The sequence below is a fragment of the Ursus americanus genome, chromosome 32 (genome assembly GCF_024610735.1).
Source record: "Ursus americanus isolate L20-20 chromosome 32, mUrsAme1.1.p, whole genome shotgun sequence".
In the NCBI taxonomy this organism is placed as follows: Eukaryota; Metazoa; Chordata; class Mammalia; order Carnivora; family Ursidae; genus Ursus; species Ursus americanus.
The window spans coordinates 5,051,883-5,071,563 of NC_142158.1; the positions used below are offsets into that span (position 1 = coordinate 5,051,883).

The 19,681-nt window shown below is 43.1% G+C and overlaps 1 protein-coding gene across 4 annotated transcripts in view; it reads left to right on the plus strand.

Annotated features, from left to right (window-relative positions):
- The window catches only part of DUSP22 (dual specificity phosphatase 22), a 69,429-nt gene that overhangs the window by 12,401 nt on the left and 37,347 nt on the right, over positions 1 to 19,681 (plus strand). For 3 of the 4 annotated variants that reach the window (XM_045800588.2, XM_045800589.2, XM_087858035.1), the window contains exons 2-3: positions 1,901 to 1,934; positions 10,619 to 10,701. In XM_045800588.2, the coding sequence (XP_045656544.1) occupies positions 1,901 to 1,934; positions 10,619 to 10,701 (117 nt within the window). The remainder of the gene's footprint in view (positions 1 to 1,900; positions 1,935 to 10,618; positions 10,702 to 19,681) is intronic. The other variant, XM_087858036.1, reaches the window with a different exon arrangement.

Here is a 19,681-nt window from a genome sequence, read left to right on the forward strand (position 1 = left end):
AGTGAGCCAGGGTGATCACACGTCTCCATGCCCTGCTCACTTCTGGGCCTTGCTTGTTGTCCTGGAGGACAGTTGACCCTTGAACAACACAGGTTTGAATGAATTACGTGGGTCTGCTTATACAAGGACTTTTTTACAGTACTGTAAATGTATTTCTTTTTCCTTATTACTTTCTTAATAACATTTTCTTTCCTTTAGCTTACTTTATTTCAAGAATGTAGTATATAATACGTATAACACGCAAAATGTGCGTTAATAGACTATTTATTGGTAAGGCTCCCACTCAACAGTAGGCGATTAGTAGTTAAGTTTTTGGGAAGTCACAAGTTGTTCATGGATTCTCAGCTGTGTGGGGAGTTGATGTCCCACCCTTCAGTGTTCAAGGGTCAACTGTAATTATGAATAGAGTCTCTTTTCCTTCTCACAAGTGTCCCCAATTGGTCACTATGTTCTCTTGTGCCTTGGCTTGGCCACCTCCTCACCCCAGGACAGAAGCTAGCCCTAGACCTAGTATTACTGAGCTCCAGCAGACTGCCTTGACCATGCCACGGTGCAGTCCCCTGCAGTGACTTGCACAGATGCCATCAATTTTTAACAAGGGAGCCCGTGGTCAGGAAAATGCTCAGAGAAATCTGCACGCGTGAAGAATTACTATATGCTGCTCTTAGCTTTCTTGGTGGGAGTGGATAAAAAATAGGGAGTGTGAAGCAGATGAAGCTGAGTGGGATGTGGGATGGTAGTACTCACAGGAGGGTGTTGCCAGGGCAGGGGTCTGCAGTGGCCGGTATGCTCTGTGCACTTGGAAATCATGTCGGGTGACGTAACTTCTAAAGCAGCGTCTATATTTGGATTTAAGACTCTTCATACAAAGTAGTGGCAGGACAAGAATTAGCTTTGTATTTTCCAAAGTGGGGGGTTGCTTGTGAAAAACCCAGTCCCTGGTTCTTATCTCAGACCTACTGAATCATTCTATATGGGGGCTGGGGCTGGGGCTTGTTCAGAAATCGGAATTTTTCACAGCTTCTGGTGGTTCTGATGGATTGTCTCGTTTGAGAAGCACTGCGTTAGAAGTAGACATTTGGAGCAAACGTATATTCTTATTAACTTATGCATTTGGACAGTTCATTCACTCATTTAGTAACTGTTTATTGACTAGTAATCATGAGTGAAGCCCTGGGCCAGGAGCTGGGTATAGAGCAGTGAGTGACAGGATGTGTTAGCTGTCCAAAGAGCTGTCTATTCTAACACAGGAGACGGACCTTCACCTAGAAATACTCCTGTGACATATCCCTACAAGGGGAGTACTGAGGACCGTGGGACCTGAAGCCAGGGCCTGCCTCAGAACCTGGGCTCAGGACAGGCCTCTCTAGGGTGTGAGTCAGAACTAGGTCCTGAAGGATGAGGAGAGTAGGAACATGGCTGCTGGACATGGAACAGCATGCACCAAGGCCTCAGCAAAGGGAGGTTTGCTGGAGTTGTGAGATAAGTGGGGGATGTTCACATTATTGTGAGAAAAGGAGGAGTCAAGGGGGAAGGGTAGGCAGGAGATATGCAGAGCTGGAGGCCCCCGGGTTTGCGGCTAAACTCTCAGAATGCCAAGGAGCACTGAAGGGCTTGCGTGTAGATGTGTTGGGGAATTCTGGTCCTCGAGGTCCCACAAGCTGATGGGCACCCACGTGTGGCCATTCACAGGCTGTTTGAGCAGGCTTCCTAGTGTCCATGGGCAGGCCAGAGCCCTGGAGACAAGGATGCTGGGTGGTCTGTGCCGGCTGTCTGGGAAGGTGCACGGAAGTGGGTGTGGCAGGCAACAGGCCTGGGATGTGCTCCCACTGCTCTGGTGAGCAGAACCCTGTCAGCTTCAGGTCTGAGCACTGACATCTGATCTGTGTCTCTCCCCTAGATCCTGCCTGGCCTGTACATTGGCAACTTCAAAGGTGAGTTATCTTTCCTTATTATTGTGGTAAAAATGCGTAATATAAACTGTGCCGTTTATGCCACTTTCAAGTGCACACGTCAGGGGACGTTAAGTACGTTCACACTGCTGTGCAACCATCCATCTCCAGAACTCTTTCGTCATCCCAAACTGGAACTCTGTGCCCATTAAACACAAACTGTTCCCTCTCCCCTAGTCCCTAGAAGACACCATTCCGCTTTCTGTTTCTGGGGATTCGACTGCTTTAAGTTCTTCACATGAGTGGCGTCTTGCATGCAGTGTTTGTCCTTTTGTGTCTGCCTTATTTCACTGATCATAATGTTGATTCATGTGGTAGTATGTGTCAGAATTTATTTCCTCTGGGGTGCCTGGGTGCTGCAGTCGGTTAAGCGTCTCCCTTCTGCTCAGGTCATGATCCCAAGGCCCTGGGATCGAGTCCCAGGTCGGACTCCCTGCTCACTGGGGAGCCTGCCTCTCCCTCTCCCTCTGCCTGCTGCTCCCCCTGCTTGTGCTCTCTCTCTCTCTGTCAAATACATAAATAAAACCTTTTAAAAAATTTATTTCCTTTTTAAGACTATGTGTATATATATATGTTATTTTCTCTTTCATCTGCTGCTGGACATTTTGGGCTGCTTCCACCAAGGGTGGAATCAAGCATGATTGAGTCAAGGTATCGACTCAGTTTATACAAAGTCTGATCTGGACCTGGCCACCACTTTTGTTCAGGCCCCTTGCTGGGCCCTCATACTTGTGCCCAAGTCCTCAACCAATGGAGATGTGTATACTTAATAAGATGGAGTACACTTAGGAAACTTGCAAGGCTAGAGAGAGCCAGCCCTCCGCGTAGGCATCTGGAGTTCCTCCCTCCTAGAACAAGCGAGGACACGCTCCTGTCTGTTTGCAGGTTGCTCCTTAAATTTGAGTTCACGTTCCAATTGACTATAAAAATAATCTCTTTTTTTCCCAATATGTTTTAAATTACTTTAATGTCATAGAAACTTAACCATTAAGATAATTACTAAAAATATGCATAAAGGAGCATCTATCTTTCATAGTCAGATGATGACTGTATCTACAAGTCATTTACCTGTGAGATCCCACCACTGTGTATCTATTTTCCTGTGAATCTGTATCAGGTTTTCTTCCCCCAAACAATTCTGAACTGGTAAAAAAAAAAAAAAAATTATAGCATGCTACATTTACTCCTCAGAACCCTCAAAAAAGGATACCTTTGTAAAGTAAACTGTGCTAAAATAGTAAGTAATAAGACATACACAGGAACAGCCCAGAAAATTTTAGGTTCTATACCCACTGATTAAAAAAATGCCCCAGGAGAAACCACATTGAATGAGAAAATACACTATGCTGATCTTTTTTATTTCTCTGCATAATGTTTATTTCCTTCTCTCCTCCTCCCCCAGCCCCCTTTGGCTCCTAGTGCTGTTAATTGGCCTCAGAATTGAGCGTAGGGAGCTGACAGCTGCTAATTGCTACTAGAACATTTTAAAAATAGTACTAGAGTTCCTAAATTAGTAAGCTCTGTAGTTCTGAAAAAGCAGCAAGTGCTTTGTGGTGGGTAGGCGGTAGTACTGGACTACATTAAGGAGCAACTATCTTTTGGGGTTACTTAGGGAGTTATTAACTGCTTTCATGAAGACAGGAGGATGTTTTTGTGTTTGAGAGCAGAGCTTAGGATAAATTCCTAGACGTAGAATTGCTACGTGAAAGTGTTTACAAATTAAAAGTTGTAATGCATACCAACCAAATTCAGTACTTCTGCCAACCGTTTATGATGGTTATATCCTTATTCATAGTAGGATACTTTCTTCTAGAAGATCCCGTGTGCACAATTTCAAGGCACATTTTAAAACTCTTTGTACTAAAATCTATACCTATTTTCAAAGTATTCAGTGACATGGGACTCGTTCACAGTTTCTGGATTCTTGCCATGGGTTGTGCCCGTTGGAGAGGTCCGTACTACCCCGTGCCGCTCCTTGTTCAGATGCTTGATGTTTTTTTTATTGTCTTCGGTTATTCTGACATTAGGAGGTGGTCGTGTTTTATTCACTCATCAATTCACCAAACATTTATTAACCACTTACTGGGTGTAAGGCTTATTTCAAGCAAAGGAATAATAGTGCCGTGAATGGACAAGAAGCTGGAAGGAAGCGTTGCTGTCCATATAGTTGCCTGTGAATTAACTCACTCATTCTGGAAACTTATTGCAACGTGCTGGGAGTCTGATGTGGATGTGCACTTCGGTTCTCAGTGGTTCAGGGTCAGCAGGAGCAGGAACGGAACAGGGGAGCAGGTCTTACCGTGAAGAGAAGCGGTGAGGCAGTCAGCCTTGGAATCTGGTTATCCCCCCACCGTCCACGCGCCATAGGTTACCCTCGGACACATTCCACAGCCTGGACATGAGAGGGGCTGTGGTGAGGATGAACCAGACAGTGTCGCCGATGCACTCGATTCAGAGTCTGGCACGTGCCTGGGCAGCCGGCGTCCGGCCCTCCTCCGCTCTGCATTGGTGGGATGGGAGCACACCCCTGCTTCAGCTGTTGTGGACGGGAGCGCGAGGCTCAGACAGCACTCATGCCACGCTGGGTGTGCAGTAGGCGCTGATCGTCAGTAGCTACAAGTGTGCAAGACCAAGGTGAAAGGATCATGACTGCTCCTGGAAAGTGCATCCAGCTGTGTTATGGGCCTTGTGCACCGCAACAACCAATACAAAAATGTATAAAGAAAAATTAATAGAATTTTTTTTTTCTTTCTGAGTGAGCTTCATTTTTGTACAGTGTGGATTGGCACTGCTACCCAGGCCTTGGTGCTAGTGGCCATGGTCTCAATCCAATCGCTGAATAGTGTCCTGTCCTGTCTCCTTCCTCCCCTCCCCCACCTCCCCTTTTCTTCTTTTGCCTCTCTTCCCTTCCTCCCTGCCTGCCTTCCTTCCTTCCTGCCCCGTAGGGATCCTTTACATGTCACTCTGCAACTTCCTTTTTTTTTTTTTCCAGTTATGTGTTTATTATTATTATTTTAAATTTTTTATTATGTTAGTCACCATACAGTATTTTTTTTTTTTTTTTTAACTTGCAGTGAATCACAAACCATTTTCCAACACTTGGTCCTGGTGATTCTTCCACCTAGGGAAAAACTCACAAACCAGCTCAGGTTCTGGAGCCTGGTCTTTGATAAGAGCCTCTCAGTTGAGGTGCTTTAACTTGCAGCTGGCTCTGCCCAGAAGCCAGGAGGGAAGGTGGGAGTGGAAGCTTGAAGAACAGCTCTACCCTGGACCGAGAGGGTGGGGTTAACTGCTGCCTCATAACTTGGCAGATCCCAAAATGGATGTGAGCAGACAGAAGAAGCCCTCATTGTTTGAAGATGTCCACAAAATTCTAGAAATGTGGGAAACAAGCCCACACCCTATGTGTGTACTGGTGAGGTACATAGAGACATGTTTAAGGTCTCAGAGCTTTTGTTCTGTCTGCCAGTGACACTGGGCATGGTTCCCAGGGGTGGTTCCCCAGTTGTTCAGATAAGGCTGACCTGCTGAACTACCGAACACAGATCTTTGGCCCAAGAGAGCTGCATGGCCAGTGGTGATCATTAGGTAGTAGACCAAGAGCTGGAATTCAGGTGTCTTTGAAGTAAGCACATATTTGGAAACATTCAGAGGTGATGGAGATCGAAGCCCATACTACAGCTTTGAGACTCATCTGGTCCCAGTGATAATAATAATAATGATGGCAATGATAACATTTACTACATCTGAGCTGAGCACTATTGTAAGCATGTTATTTCATTTAGTATTTCCAGCAGCCCTTTGAGGTGGTACTCTTACCATTTTCCCACATTAGAGGTGAGAACAATGAGGCACAGAAAAACTTGTCCAAAGGTTGGCACCAATAAATGTCAGAGCCCGCATTTGGTAAAGAAGGGAACAGGTAGGAACTGCCCATTTTGGGCCCCATCCCAGGTTGGAAATGTACCCACTTAAAGGTTGAACACACTAACAGCTCATTTATAACTCTAGAAGTTATCGTTATGTACAATAATTTATAACTCTAGGATTCATTAAGTTAATTTCACAGTGGGATTAAGTATAACTGCAAAACAGAATCACTTACCCACCACTGAGCAGATTCTCAACTTGGAAGGCAAAAGTTGTTTGCGAAATGACTCAGAACATGGCTTAGGGTTCAGGGTCATAATAGAGAGAATTAGGTCCTTTTAAAATAGAGACCTTCCCTCTCCTCTTTCCTCTCTCTCTCATCCTGCATGGCCATGCTTTTGAGTCCACAAATCAGTGTAACAGGTGCTCTGATATTGGAAAGTCGTTACCAAAGAAGTTCTTTTCTTCCCAATATCTGCTTTTCCAGAGTGCTTACATAGATGGCATTATTTTCAAGTGCTTCTTCCAATATACTTTTGTTAATTTTATTTAGAGGCAATTCTGCTTGACTTTGCTGGACAAGCTTATTTCCCGTGGCCACTCTAGCATTTCCCGCATCTTAGCACTGGATACCCCTGTACACCTATCTTCTGTATCAGTATAAGAGCTAGAGCACTAATTCCCCTTCCTAAGGAAGCATGTGGTTGCCACTTTGCCTTTTGAAGACAGTATCTTCCAGGAATCCACTTGTTCCCTTGGCAAGGTCTTACCAGTGATGAATGGGGTCTTCCACTGAGGGAACATGCAACAGCAAAGGAGAAAGATCAGGCAGGTGTTTCTATTTCAGTGCTCCCACTGTGTAAAAATGACATTTGCTTCTTCTGAAGGCCAAGTGAGGCCTCAGGAGAGTAGACAGAGGCAGGCAGCAAGAGTGGGCAGGAGTCCAGGGGCCAGGAGAGATGTTGGCAAAAAGAGGAAAAGAACACGGTTAGCTGTTTTACCAATGAAGGGTTGACTGTTTTACTTATTAATATAATTTAGTTGAATTTTGTGAATAGTGTTTTTTAAAATTTTTCTTTTCCTGGTTATAAAAGTAATGTAGGCTGATCAGTTAAAATAAAAATTTTAAAAATCCAAATGTGATAGAAATATGTTATATAGAGTGAAAACTTCCCCAGACTGTATGTCTCAAGATAACCATGGCCAGTGTATATCCTAGATTTTCTCCATGTGAATTCTAATTTGTAATCGTCCTGTTAGTTTATTAATAGTGTTGCATTTGTGATCGCAAGTGGCTGTGAGTTGTTTTCTGGCTTAGAAATGGGATCAAAATGCCATGGTGGGGAAGGGGCCCCGCTGGTACCCAGTCACAGCTCATCCCCTGAAGGCCCTGCAGAGCTCCATGTGTACGGTGCACACAATCTTCTGGGGTTCTCTTTCAGATGTGGGTTCTGATCATGTAGATATGTAGTGGGCCTGGGAGTCTGCATTTCCAGTAGGCTCCCAGGTAGTGCCATGCTGCGGCTTGGCAGACCCCGTTTTGAGCAGCTAAGGACTAAGTTCTGCCCCTTTGATATTGTGCCCAAGGAGAGAGAGCTGGTGTGAAACTTACAGGCATGTTCACATGCATGTGAATGAGCTGATAGCTCCTTGTCTTGCAGCTGCATTCACAGCTTGTTACCACAATGCCCGTGGCTGTAGGCAGTCATCCAGAACCATCAATAATTTGTAGTCCTAAAGAATAAGGGGTCCAATGTCATCATAAAAATGTTGATTAAGCACTTTATGGACTCTCAAATAGTTAGAGCCTGTGCTTATGGGTTAGGGTAATCCCAGAATATCAGCACAGACAGCACTATGATAAAATAGAAAGGAGCACAGAGCAAAAGGAACATTGTCCAAGAGTTGCTTCTGGTTTCTTTGGAGCCCTACAGTTTGTTGTCTCATTTGTCAAGTGGTCTTCTCTATGCAAAAATGTATACTTTTATTACCAAACTACTTTCTTTGTTTATTTTTAATCTGTGTTATAAAAGTGTATTTATGAGGTGATGAAAATGTTTTAAACTTATTGCAGTGATGGTTAAACAGCTCTGAATATACTAAAAACCGTTGAATCATACATTTTAAAAGGGTGAATTTATGATATGTGAATTATCTCAAGAAAGCTGTTTATAAAAAAAGAAAAAGTATATTTAAACAAAAAATTTTTTTAAAAGATTTTATTTGTTTATTTGTCAGAGAGAGAGAGCACACGCAGGGGGAGTGGCAGGCTCCCCACTGAGCAGGGAGCCTGAAATGGGGCTCAATGTGGGGCTCTATCCTAAGACGCTGGGATCATGACCCTAGCCGAAGACAGGTGCTTAACTAACCGAGCCACCCAGGTGCCCCTGTTTAAACAAGTCTTTAAAATTCAAACCTTGGGCAGGATCAGAATCCAGAAGATTCTGCCCTAGAGTGTCAGGAGGCTGCTTTGGAAAAGGACCGGCTTTTCCTCTTCCTTCCACCATTTGCCTCTCCGTCTCTCCTGCTCTTCTATGGGCACTGAAAGCTCCAGCTTGATCTCGCTTCTCCACTTGGCTAAAACATACATACTGGTGGTGATCGGGAAAATTGCCAAAAGGTGAGAATGTGGAAGCTGGCTGCCAGTGGGATCCTAAATGATTCTAGTTCCTGTTCAGTTCAAACTTACTGATGCCAAAACCTGTAATAGTTGTGGGGCAGAAGGAGGTGGGCGGTGTTTGGAATTGAGTCCTGTTTGTGCGGAGTAGCTGGCTTCTCTGCACATCTGAATTTGACGTTTGAGATGGTTGGAGCAATGAAGAAAGTCTTAAAACCAACATTTTAATATTACTGTTAAAGACTTTTTTTTCCCTGACTTTAAAGTGGTACAAGTTTATTGCAGAACATTTAGGAAAGTTTTTCAGTCTCTTCAGGATCATCAAGGCTTCTTAAAACTGCAGATTCCTCTCAGGGTCATGAGATCTAGCCCAGCATCATGAGTTCTGTGCTCAGCAGAGTCTGCTTCCCTTCCTCTGCCCACCCCCTCCAAATACATACATGCATACATACATGCATCTTAAAAAGAAAACAAAAAACCAACTGCAGATTCCTCAGCCTTGCCATAGACCCGGACGTTAAACTTTCAGAACCTCTTGTGTTGAATATACCAAAAAAACTATTTAAAAATTTTAAAACACTTGTAATTCCATCTTTTCAAGATTATCACTGTTGGAGCTAATTCTCTATAGCAGTTTTCCCCCTGCATGTTTGTCTTTATTATGTTTTTATAAATCGAGCTCATATTGTACTTATAGTTTTTTTTTTAAAGATTTTATTTATTTATTCGACAGAGATAGAGAGAGCGAGAGAGGGAACACAAGCAGGGGGAGTGGGAGAGGAAGAAGCAGGCTCCCAGCAGAGGAGCCTGATGTGGGGCTCGATCCCATCACGCCGGGATCACGCCCTGAGCCGAAGGCAGACGCCCAACCGCTGTGCCACCCAGGCGCCCCAATATTGTACTTATAGTTTGATACCTGCTTTTACACCCTGCTTAACATTTTATCCCAAGCATTTTCCCATGTCATTAATATTCTCTAGAAACATGATAAATAAATATCTGACTCCGTCTGTTTTGCCCTATCTCATTTAAAAAAGCTTGTCCCAGCTCAGGGCATGGGCATGGGGGGAGCCTTTTCCTGCTGGACTCCTGTTTTGTAGATTAGCAGGAGGGTTTCAACTTGAGGATTTTTACTCAGTCTTTCTCACACAGCATTAGCAGCATTAGCAGGGAATGTGAATTTTGGGGTCTCCTTAGTTTCATATGCAGATAATTAAATAGCTAACTGATAACTTATTCTGTTTGGGATTTTCAGAAAATGTTCCATTTTTACTTTTGTCCTGCAGTGAATTGTAGATATTATAAACCACAGTCTAATCTGCGTTTAAACCCATCCCTGCCTTTGACCTCAGGGTATATAGTAAGTGGGTCTTTTGTATGTGATTTTAACTTAGATTATTAATCATTAATAACAAGTGGCAACTACCAAATGACCTCATAGGTTCACTTTCTTTAAATAGCAACAGTCATGGTTACAATGTTTATTAATCTAAATAGACTTCAAGTTTTTTTTTTTTTTTAAAGGTTTTATTTTTATTTATGTGACAGAGAGACAGCCAGTGAGAGAGGGAACACAAGCAGGGGGAGTGGGAGAAGAAGAAGCAGGCTCCCAGTGGAGGAGCCTGATGTGGGACTCGATCCCGGAACGCCGGGATCACGCCCTGAGCCAAAGGCAGACGCTTAACGACTGCGCTACCCAGGCGCCCCTAAATAGACTTCAAGTTTTATGTGACCACTTTGTATCAAAAAAATCTGACCATCAGAAATAAATTTAGTTGGGGTGCCTGGGTGGCACGGCGGTTAAGCGTCTGCCTTCAGCTCAGGGCGTGATCCCGGCGTTATGGGATTGAGCCCCACATCAGGCTCCTCTGCTATGAGCCTGCTTCTTCCTCTGCCACTCCCCCTGCTTGTGTTCCCCCTCTCGCTGGCTGTCTCTATCTCTGTCGAATAAATAAATAAAATCTTTAAAAAAAAAAAAAAGAAAGAAATTTAGTTATCTGCAAAATACATTAAAGCAATAGTCCTAAATTCCCTAGGTCTAGATTATTCTGGATATGGTCAGTTATGAAGTTTCAAGAAAGAAATATGCAAGGCATTTTGTATTTTTTCCTGGCTCAACTTTACAAATAATTCACTTGCAGGGAAGAATAAAATGGTCATCTTCTTTCTTCTATGACAGATGCCAGAGATGCAGAGCAATTGAGCAAGAACAAGGTGACACATATTCTGTCTGTCCACGATAGTGCCAGGCCTCTGTTGGAGGTAAGGGAGAGCTTCGTGCATGTGTCTTTACTTGTATTCCCCGGGAGTGCATAGGACATTAATGAAGGCAACCACGTTCTCTCTGACAATGGTGTGCCCCTATTAATGTTGTGCACCCGTGGCTGTATTAATTTTGTTTCCAGGCCATATTGGTGTCTATGCCCTATCTATGGCATGGTGGAAGAGTGTATTCTTTCTCTGATTATTCTCCTGCTACATTGCTAGCTTGGCTTTCTTGTCTAAATGCCCAATAATAAGTTGATGCTGCATTTACTTGTAGATTTTAAGAACATTTAAAACTCATTTGCATTCCCTTCAATATTATCCCTGGTTTTAGAATCCAGAAAAACTCAGGTTGCTCATTTCTTGATTTTTTTTTCCCATTTAAACTCAGTTATCTACCATTTGCATTTAAAGACAAAAGACAACAGAAGATAAATTGTCACTGGAGATTTCCAGGGCTTCTGATACAGAGACTATCTGTGTAGAAGCTGTTGTTAAGGTGTAGGTTTTCGAGTAAACAGGGTGTGTCTGCCTGTACACTAATTACAAAAACATCTTCGCATCTTCAATTTTACGCTAATGGACGGTTTGAGCTGTTGGCCAGGAGTAAAATCTATTTCTGTTTATTAGCCTGGACGGAGCCCAGGTTATCTTTTTAAAGAAAATAGTGCACGTGTGGTTGTGATGCATTTGTGTTCTTCTGTTGTAGGGGGGGCTATTGGAAGGGGAGGGGTGACTCGGTCTAAAAGAAATAATCCAAGTTCAAGCTGTTTTCATTTAAATTCATATTATGCAAGAGCAGGTAGTATACTTTTTATTTTAAATTTATTTTCCTTGGCTATTAGAGCTGCTGGCTTTCAGTCAGTGTTAAAGAAACGAGGATATGGAATAGTAAGTGACTCTAGTAAATGTTATGGTGCTGGAGAACCATAGGTGGGGAAGAAACCTCAGTTCACTTCTCCAGATCTGTGAACTCATACTTCCTTCTGTCGTTTTGGCTCTTTTTTTTTTTTTTTTTTTGAGGTGCTATAATTTGTGTTACAGCATGATTTTGTTGGAAACAATAACAACAGCACATCATTTTTTTTGGAGATGAACAGTTCCTTTGAAAATGGCTACTCCGTTTCTTCATCCATCAACAATAGTTTATATTTAAAATATAGCCAAGCTATGGCCAAGATAATAAGTTAAATGCAAACTGGTCATGATTGACTTCCTCTTTAAATCACAAGATGAGGCTTGAGGTTTCCTTTATTTTAATAAATTACAGAGATGTCCTTCCCACCCTCACCCTCCAGGCCTGCCTCACTACTTTATGTTTCGTTTAGTGGAACACATTGCCGTGTATGAGCGTGGCCCTAAGTCTGCTCACATTGTAACTTCTGTTTAGATGCAAGACCTTCATGTGTTAGACATTAAAAGAGCTCTAGGCTTTATCTGTCTGGCCTCCTCCAGGTTACATGTGGGAAACAAAGGGCTAGCAAGTAAAATAGGTGGGACTGTAACCTCGTAAAAAGAGACACTGTTTGTATAAAAACCTCAGAGCTGTAGGAAAACTGTTTCCCTCATCAGCATTCCTTTTTATTCCCTCATATTTCAGTTTATAAGGACAAATTCTGCCTTGAAAAAAAAAAGGAGAAATTCTGTGCCTTTTCTTTAGAGACAGGTCTTACTTAGCAACATCCTGTTGTAGTCTTTGAATGCTATTATTACCTCAGCTTGATGATGAGTACTTTCCTGTGATTTCATATTCATTAAGAGACCATCCTTTTATAGCATAACATAGGTTAATATTCCCCTCTTATTTTGTTCATTTTTAAGTTCACAAATAATTCATGAATACATCCTTATAAAAGAATTAAAGCAGTACCTCTCTGATTGCACAAGTGGGGAAAACTCAGGCACCAAAAGTTATTTGAACTCATGTGCTCACGATAAGTTACTGGGATAGAGGAGGTTCGCAGGGTCCCAGAAGTTTGAAAACTTTGTTTAGCCCTCTGCCTATGCGTAAAGGCACTCTTCGGTCTTAAAATTTTTAAAAAAGATTTTATTTATTTATTTGAGATAGAGCGAGAGTGAAAGAGAGAGAGCACAAGCAGGGAGAGCAGCAAGCAGAGGAAGAAGCTGGCTCGCCACTGAGCAGGGAGCCCGACATGAAGTTCTATCCCAGGACCCAGGGCTGAAGGCAGATGCCTAACTGACTGAGCCACCTAGGCGCCCCCTGTCTTAAATTTTAAATTCAGTTCCAGAAGGCACGATCTCATCCAGCTTGAAATGAGTCAGGGAAAATGTTTGGAGTTGGTAGGGAAGTGAGGGATGGATTGTATTCTTCAGCAGCTCTGTGTTATGCTGGCCTTGATCACTGAGGGGAAGTAGAGCAGGGATGAAGGTGAGAAGGCGGACTGTGTGCAGAGCCAAGCAACTGCAATAAACTGAACCCCAACCTGATAAGGGGCCCTAATAAAGGTGGAAGGATAAGGCATGCTGGGACCTCCTTTATGTTCCGAGATCTTCAAAGCTCCATTTATTGAATGGGCCCTAACTTACTCTGGGCAGCACTAGTCTGGGGCCAGGCTGGGAGTGGCAAGGTTGTTATTGTTTAAAATTGAAGGTTTCAGTGCTACTGATTCCATGCAGGAGTTCTCCAAGCCCTGCTGCCATGTCACTACACTGTTAGGTACTTCTTTGGTTCATTTCCAACAAATATCTGAATGGGTTTAAAAGCACTGGGCGCTTAGCATCAAGTATCAAAGGCTTTTATAATCAATAGGAGGCTAAATGAGAGAGGGCAGTCATATTATGCAACGTGGTTTCTACAACAGAGGTCAAAGGCTTCGTGAACATTCTAGAAGGATAGATTGTTGAACAGTATGTCTGGAATGTGATGCTTTTCAAAAAAATAAAGAAGTTCAGGGAATTTAGCACACCATAGGCTCCTCCGGAAGATTCACAGATTTACTGACGGAATAAAAGCTTTCAGGTTCTGCACTGAAGACACACATTTATCAATCTTTCTAAACAGGGAACCAGTTTGTGTGTGTGCCTGCTTAGGTAACGTACCACCTGTTAACATCCCATGGGACTATATTCTGCTGAATACAGTCATGGACATTCAGATTGAGAAGGACTCAGGAAAGGGGTCTGCTATCCCTTGGAGTCCGGGGTGAGCCTCCAGGGTGAGCACTGTTCAGAGGGATGCTTATGTAACTAGTAAGCTAGGGCAACCGTGCTCAAGGAAAGGGTGCCAAACCTGATCTTATTCCCAAATGAGCCTGCCCTCGTATAGGTTGTTGAGAGAACCCAGTATTTGTAGAATGGAAGATTGCACAGTTTTTGTGCCTGTTACATCCTCTGTGGTCTTAATGATTTGTAACCTGTTGGAACACCTGACCAGTGACAATACTGTGAAGTGCACTCACCATGAAAAGCCTCATGAATATGCTGACTACGTCTTCACTTATTATGCATTTATTGATTTTACTTTGGGAGGGACTTTTTAAAATTTTTGTATTTATTTTATTTTTTTTAAAGATTTTATTTATTTGACAGAGAGAGAGGCAGCGAGAGAGGGAACACAAGCAGGGGGAGTGGGAGAGGGAGAAGTAGGCTTTCCGCTGAGCAGGGAGCCTGATGCAGGGCTCGATCCCAGAACCCTGGGATCACACCCTGAACCGAAGGCAGACGCTTAACTGCTGAGCCACCCAGGTGCCCTTAGGAGGGACTTTTAAGGAACGCATGACTTGGTTGATTTCAGTTAGATTAGATGTGATTCTCTATTTGGGTACTTTTTAGACAGGTTTCCCAACATAGTGTTAGCAGAGTTTTATACCCTTTCTAGCAACCCTATAGGCGGAAAGAAATGAAAGAATAAAAGGTACTGTTCTCAGGCCTTTGCAGTGGCGGGGCCTCACCTCGCCTCTGGTCATCTAGTGAAGCCAGGTGATCTTTAGTGCTCCCTTGGAGGATGAGACAAGTTTGTTGTTGTTGTTTTTTTAAAGATTTTATTTATTTGACAGAGACAGCCAGCGAGAGAGGGAACACAAGCAGGGGAGTGGGAGAGGAAGAAGCAGGCTCCCAGCGGAGGAGCCTGATGTGGGGCCCGATCCCAGAACGCTGGGATCACGCCCTGAGCCGAAGGCAGACGCTTAATGACTGTGCCCCCCAGGTGCCCCAAGACAAGATTTGTTTATCCTTTGAACCATGGGGCAAGGTGGTCAGCCAAGAGCAGGAGGTCCAAAGCCCCAATGCCCGTTTCTTCAGAAGAGTATCTGAGGGGTAGTTCTTCTAAAATGCAGATTCTTAGAAACAGCAGAAACTCAGGGGCCTTTATATTCACTTGAGGCAGCCCTAGACTAATATCTAAGATTCTGAAGAGCTCTGGCTCCCTTTCCCTGCCTACTGCTCTGTGTTTGGTATAGAAATCCCAGCTGAACAGAGTCCCAGGGATCACTTACCTTGATTCCATCACTGTGTAGACAGAGAAACTGAAGTTCAGAGACATGAAGGGACTTGCCCACAATTCCATAGTTGGTCCAGGTAGCTTGGTAGCAACCTGGGTCTTCTTTCCCAGGCCAGAGATTTCCCCAGAGTGCCTTACTGTCTTGGTCCTGTCCTTGAATGACTGATGCTTGTGAATCTGCAAGTAGTGTTAGTAGAATTTGCCACATCAGCTTTGGACAGGGTTATACCATTTGTGCCCTTATTGGCAGTGTATGAAAGTTCCTGTTTCCCATACTATCACCAGCACGGAGTTTTGTTCTTCATTACTATTAATTAGCAAAATTTTTGTTTTGTTTTTTTTTGCTGTGAATGCCATCCTCACACTGCTGTGTCTCTGGCCCAGACAGTTCTTCCCTTTGAAGACAGGGAGTGATTGATTGATTGACTGATTGGTTGAGCTCCTGCTACAAGCCAGACCCTGGGACAGATGCTGGAGATAACAGAAGGGAATCAATCCCAATATTTGCCCCGATGAAGCCCTTAGAGTATAAATAAGATATATATTATAGATATTTTATAAATACTAATAATTAAGTCTAGAAAAGGAAGAGCTCTGGCTCGGGATAGGCCCTCAGTGCTAGGAGTCAAGTAGGAACAGAGGCTGTGGAAGCTCAGAGAATAAGGTCCCTTCTCTGCCGCATGAATCTGGAGGTATTTGACTGGGTTTCTGGAAATGACTGGGAATTTGAAAAATCTGGTCAGTAGCATTCCATCCAGGAGGAAGCTGGTAGTGCCAAGACATGACTTCTGGTAGAGCTCTGATTCCATGACAGTCACACCAATGTCTTTCGATCCTCCAAAAGCTCTGAGAGCCCAGCAGGGCAGATGGCATTGTCCTGGTTCCTTCACAGCATAATCAGACCTGGTGACTTGCTCATGTCACCTCCAACAAGTGGCAGGGCCAGGGGGAAAATTAATTGCCACATTTATTAATTTCAAATAGGAATTAAGTCCAGACCTGTAATTAAAATATTTAAGGGGAAAAAGCCTTTGTTTTGCTGTTTAGGACTTGGCTGGGGGGTTGCTTGCTTTTGCTGGGGTGTTCCCTTATTTGTGAGTTGCGTCTTCAGTGCTGACTGATTACTCCAGATTTGTAGGCTGGTGAAAACTCCTATCACAAAGATGGTGCTTTTTCATATCAGGAACCCCGTATTGTTTATAGGTGCTGAGGAAGTAATATTGAGCAATGAAAGATTTCTCCCTTCCCCTGAAAAAAGAAACAGAACTCTATCTTTCTAATGTAAAAATTTCAGAGTTTGTTTCATTTTTCATTCTGTGTATTTAACCAGAGCACCTGCAGGAAACAAAACTATTTTTGCTATCAACAAAAATGCTTTAAAAAGTATTCTTATTCCTTCACTGGACTAATTCTCCAAATAGTTTTAAGTTTTAAAGGATGTATATTTTAGGATTAAATAGAAAAAAACAGTAGTTTATATGCATATATTCAAACCAGGGTATTGAATGTATACCAGGTAGGTTTTTGAGCTTGAGTTCAGCTTGGATATGTATTCTTTCCATTTTAAGTTGTGACTTTTATACTTTGAACCACCTAAGTTTTTTTTTTTTTTTTCCAAAGAATAAGCTGTTGTCATAGAAGTCACTTATTCCTGGGGGTTCTGTTTTATATTTCCTTTAACACTAAAGACATTTTTTTGAGGTGCCCAGGCTCACAATTTAATTTTGTTAGTTTTGTTTATAGTTGGGCATGTCTTCTGGTTCTAATACTTATTGTTATCTACATGTCTGTACTGCTGTCTTTATTACCCACGTATTTATGAGAAAACTCTCACCAAGGTGAGCTGTTCCATCTACTCGGACAGCGGTGCTGGGAGACCGAGAGGCTCCTTGACAGACCTGGTCATCTGCTACATGTCTGTGTGGTGACCCACCCCATTTCACTACCTCAAAAGTTTAGCTGGTTTCCCAACTGTAAAAGCACACTAGAACCAAGGGGTTAAGTGGCATTTAAAGTTTAAGAAACTATGCTTCAATGTGTTCTTTTTCTTCCACCCTCTTGCCTGCCCAAGCCCTACCCTTCCTCACAGCTTGGCCCTAGCTCTCCTTCTTCTGAGAAGGACACTCCCAGTGCCCTCCAACCTCAGGACTTCTTCCCTTTTCTCTGCAGTATTTGTCGTTTGTACTCTTAACTGGCTGTGAATTGTATACCCTCTGACAGCTTCTATAGTCTCTTGAGCGGTGATTTAACCACTGTTCGATGAACTAGCTCTTCGCTGCCTGTGTCCAAGCTCCAGCTGCCCTCAGGCCCACAGCGGGCGGGTGCCGCGTTGGGATTTCTTTGGCCTTCCCCAGCACTCAACCCTCTGCAGATGCTCGCCGATGAGCTGAGAACCACATGCGTGTTCAGCTCCATTCCAAAATGAGAAATCATGTCTTTGGTCATTTGTGGCACATTGACGGGTATGAAAGAAGAGCTGTGCCAAGAGTGATTTATTAACCATGAGTAATAAGTGAAGCCAGAGGATCTGGTTAATGCAACCCAGCCTCACTTATGTGCGTTGTTTGTGCTGTTCCTCACTTGTCAGTAAGTGTTAAGAAACATAGATGTACTGTTTTACGGAGCTCTTGTGGACTCTAGTTCAGAATTACGTCTTGCTAACCAAGAATCCCCTGTGACACTTCCGTGACTTTCTGATTGATTTCTTAAGGATCCTTCGGCTACTTTTGGTTTGCATTAGGAGCTTGGTCCTACAAGGAGGAAAGTACATCTAAGACACAGTGAGTGATCAGTTAAAAGGTTTGCCACAGCCAAGGCAGCATGCTTGAAGTGCAGGCAGAGTTGGTTGAGGCATTGTTTCAGATTTCAAGGAGCTTATAGCAAGATCCTGAAAAGCTGAGAGAATATTCAAGGTACAGGGGCTTGTGTTCCGGCTCAGGAGGGAGATCCTCATTGCTTGTGGTCCTGCTTTGGCAGACACACAGGCAGACTTGCACAGTGTCACCCCCAGCTCTGGTGCCTGTGTCAGTCCTCAGCTCTCAGGACCCAGGGCCCACCCTGCTCATGACCTTCAAGTCACAGGAGCTATAGGCTACCATAGCATACTTCCCCTAGCAGGATAGATAATTGACGAAAGCCACACATTTCGTCTTGTACCCACAGAGGTATGGGCAATGATGTTCACCGCAACTCTGTTTGTAATGGTAAAAAATTGGAGCCAACCCACACATTCAGTAGAAGGGTAGTAGTGCTCGATTATGATACATCCATATTAAGAAATACTCTGCAGCGATTCAAAAGAAGAAGAAGGTTTATATCGTATGCACAGGGAAAAGTTAATTGTTAAGCAAAAGAAGCAAATTGTAGAATAATATCCACAATATGATCCCATTTATGTAAAACTAAATATTGTTTGCATATTTCTGTGGGTACATATATATGCATGTAAATGGACAGATAAAGGTCTAGAAGGGCCATGCTAGATTCCTCAGAATGGTAAAGTGGAGTAAGATGGGAAAGAGGGTAGGAAGGATGAGTTTCATTTTTGTCTTTATTTTTATGTATTTTTCACAATGGGAGTATCTTCATAATTTCTCTTTGAATGAAGGAAGGTAGGCAGGTGGGTGGCCATACTCTTGGTGTCTGTAGTAGTGACTAGTAGATTGCATTTGGATGTTCAGAATTGGCCGGAATGGGTTCTGTGGTAACAGTGTTCCCTGTGCTTTCATATGTGCATGTTTGACATTAGACAGCTGTGTCCTTGTTGTCCATGATCAGGGGGGTATAAACCATTCATTTCAATCATCTTAATCTTAAAAGGGGAAAGATAGCTGAAGACGAACCTTTCAGCTGTATAGATTTTATTTTCTGTATCAGTTATCTTTTACTTGATTGTTTCACTTAAATGAGTTTATGTCCTTTCTTAAGATTCACAGATTTCCCTAGTGATGCAGCTTGAAGCATTGGGCAGATTTCCTATTTGGATTGGCCATTGGATCCAGTGTAGATGATTTTAGTTATTTTATTGGCATTGCAAAAAACATCACACTATCGAGGTCCAGGGCCTTTGAAAACAAATCATTGTTTGACCATGGTTTTCAGATTGACAGTTGTTTCCAGTGAACCCCAGTTGTTTTCACCTCTCTAAGAAAGTCTCTTTGATGCCACCCAAGTATCAGTGGTACCTACCATACCGAAGGCTTGCAGCAGCTTTCATGTGTTGAAGTAAATTTGTTTGAAGCCAACCCCAGACTTAAATAGAAATGACTCAAATAGAAATGATTATGGTAGGTATCGAAAACTGTCTAGTAATCGCTCTTTCTTGAATCAAGCTGTATCTGAGTTCCGTGTGTGTGGGCAGTCAAGTGCATAAGACAGCTCCATCTGGCTGCTGACCCTTCTGTGACAAGCTCACTTGCAAATGCAGTTCTAAAACCAGAATTCCAGCATGAATGGACTAAAAGGGACTTGAAATATTCTAGTACTTCATTGATTCTAGAGAGGAAACAGTGCTTTTTT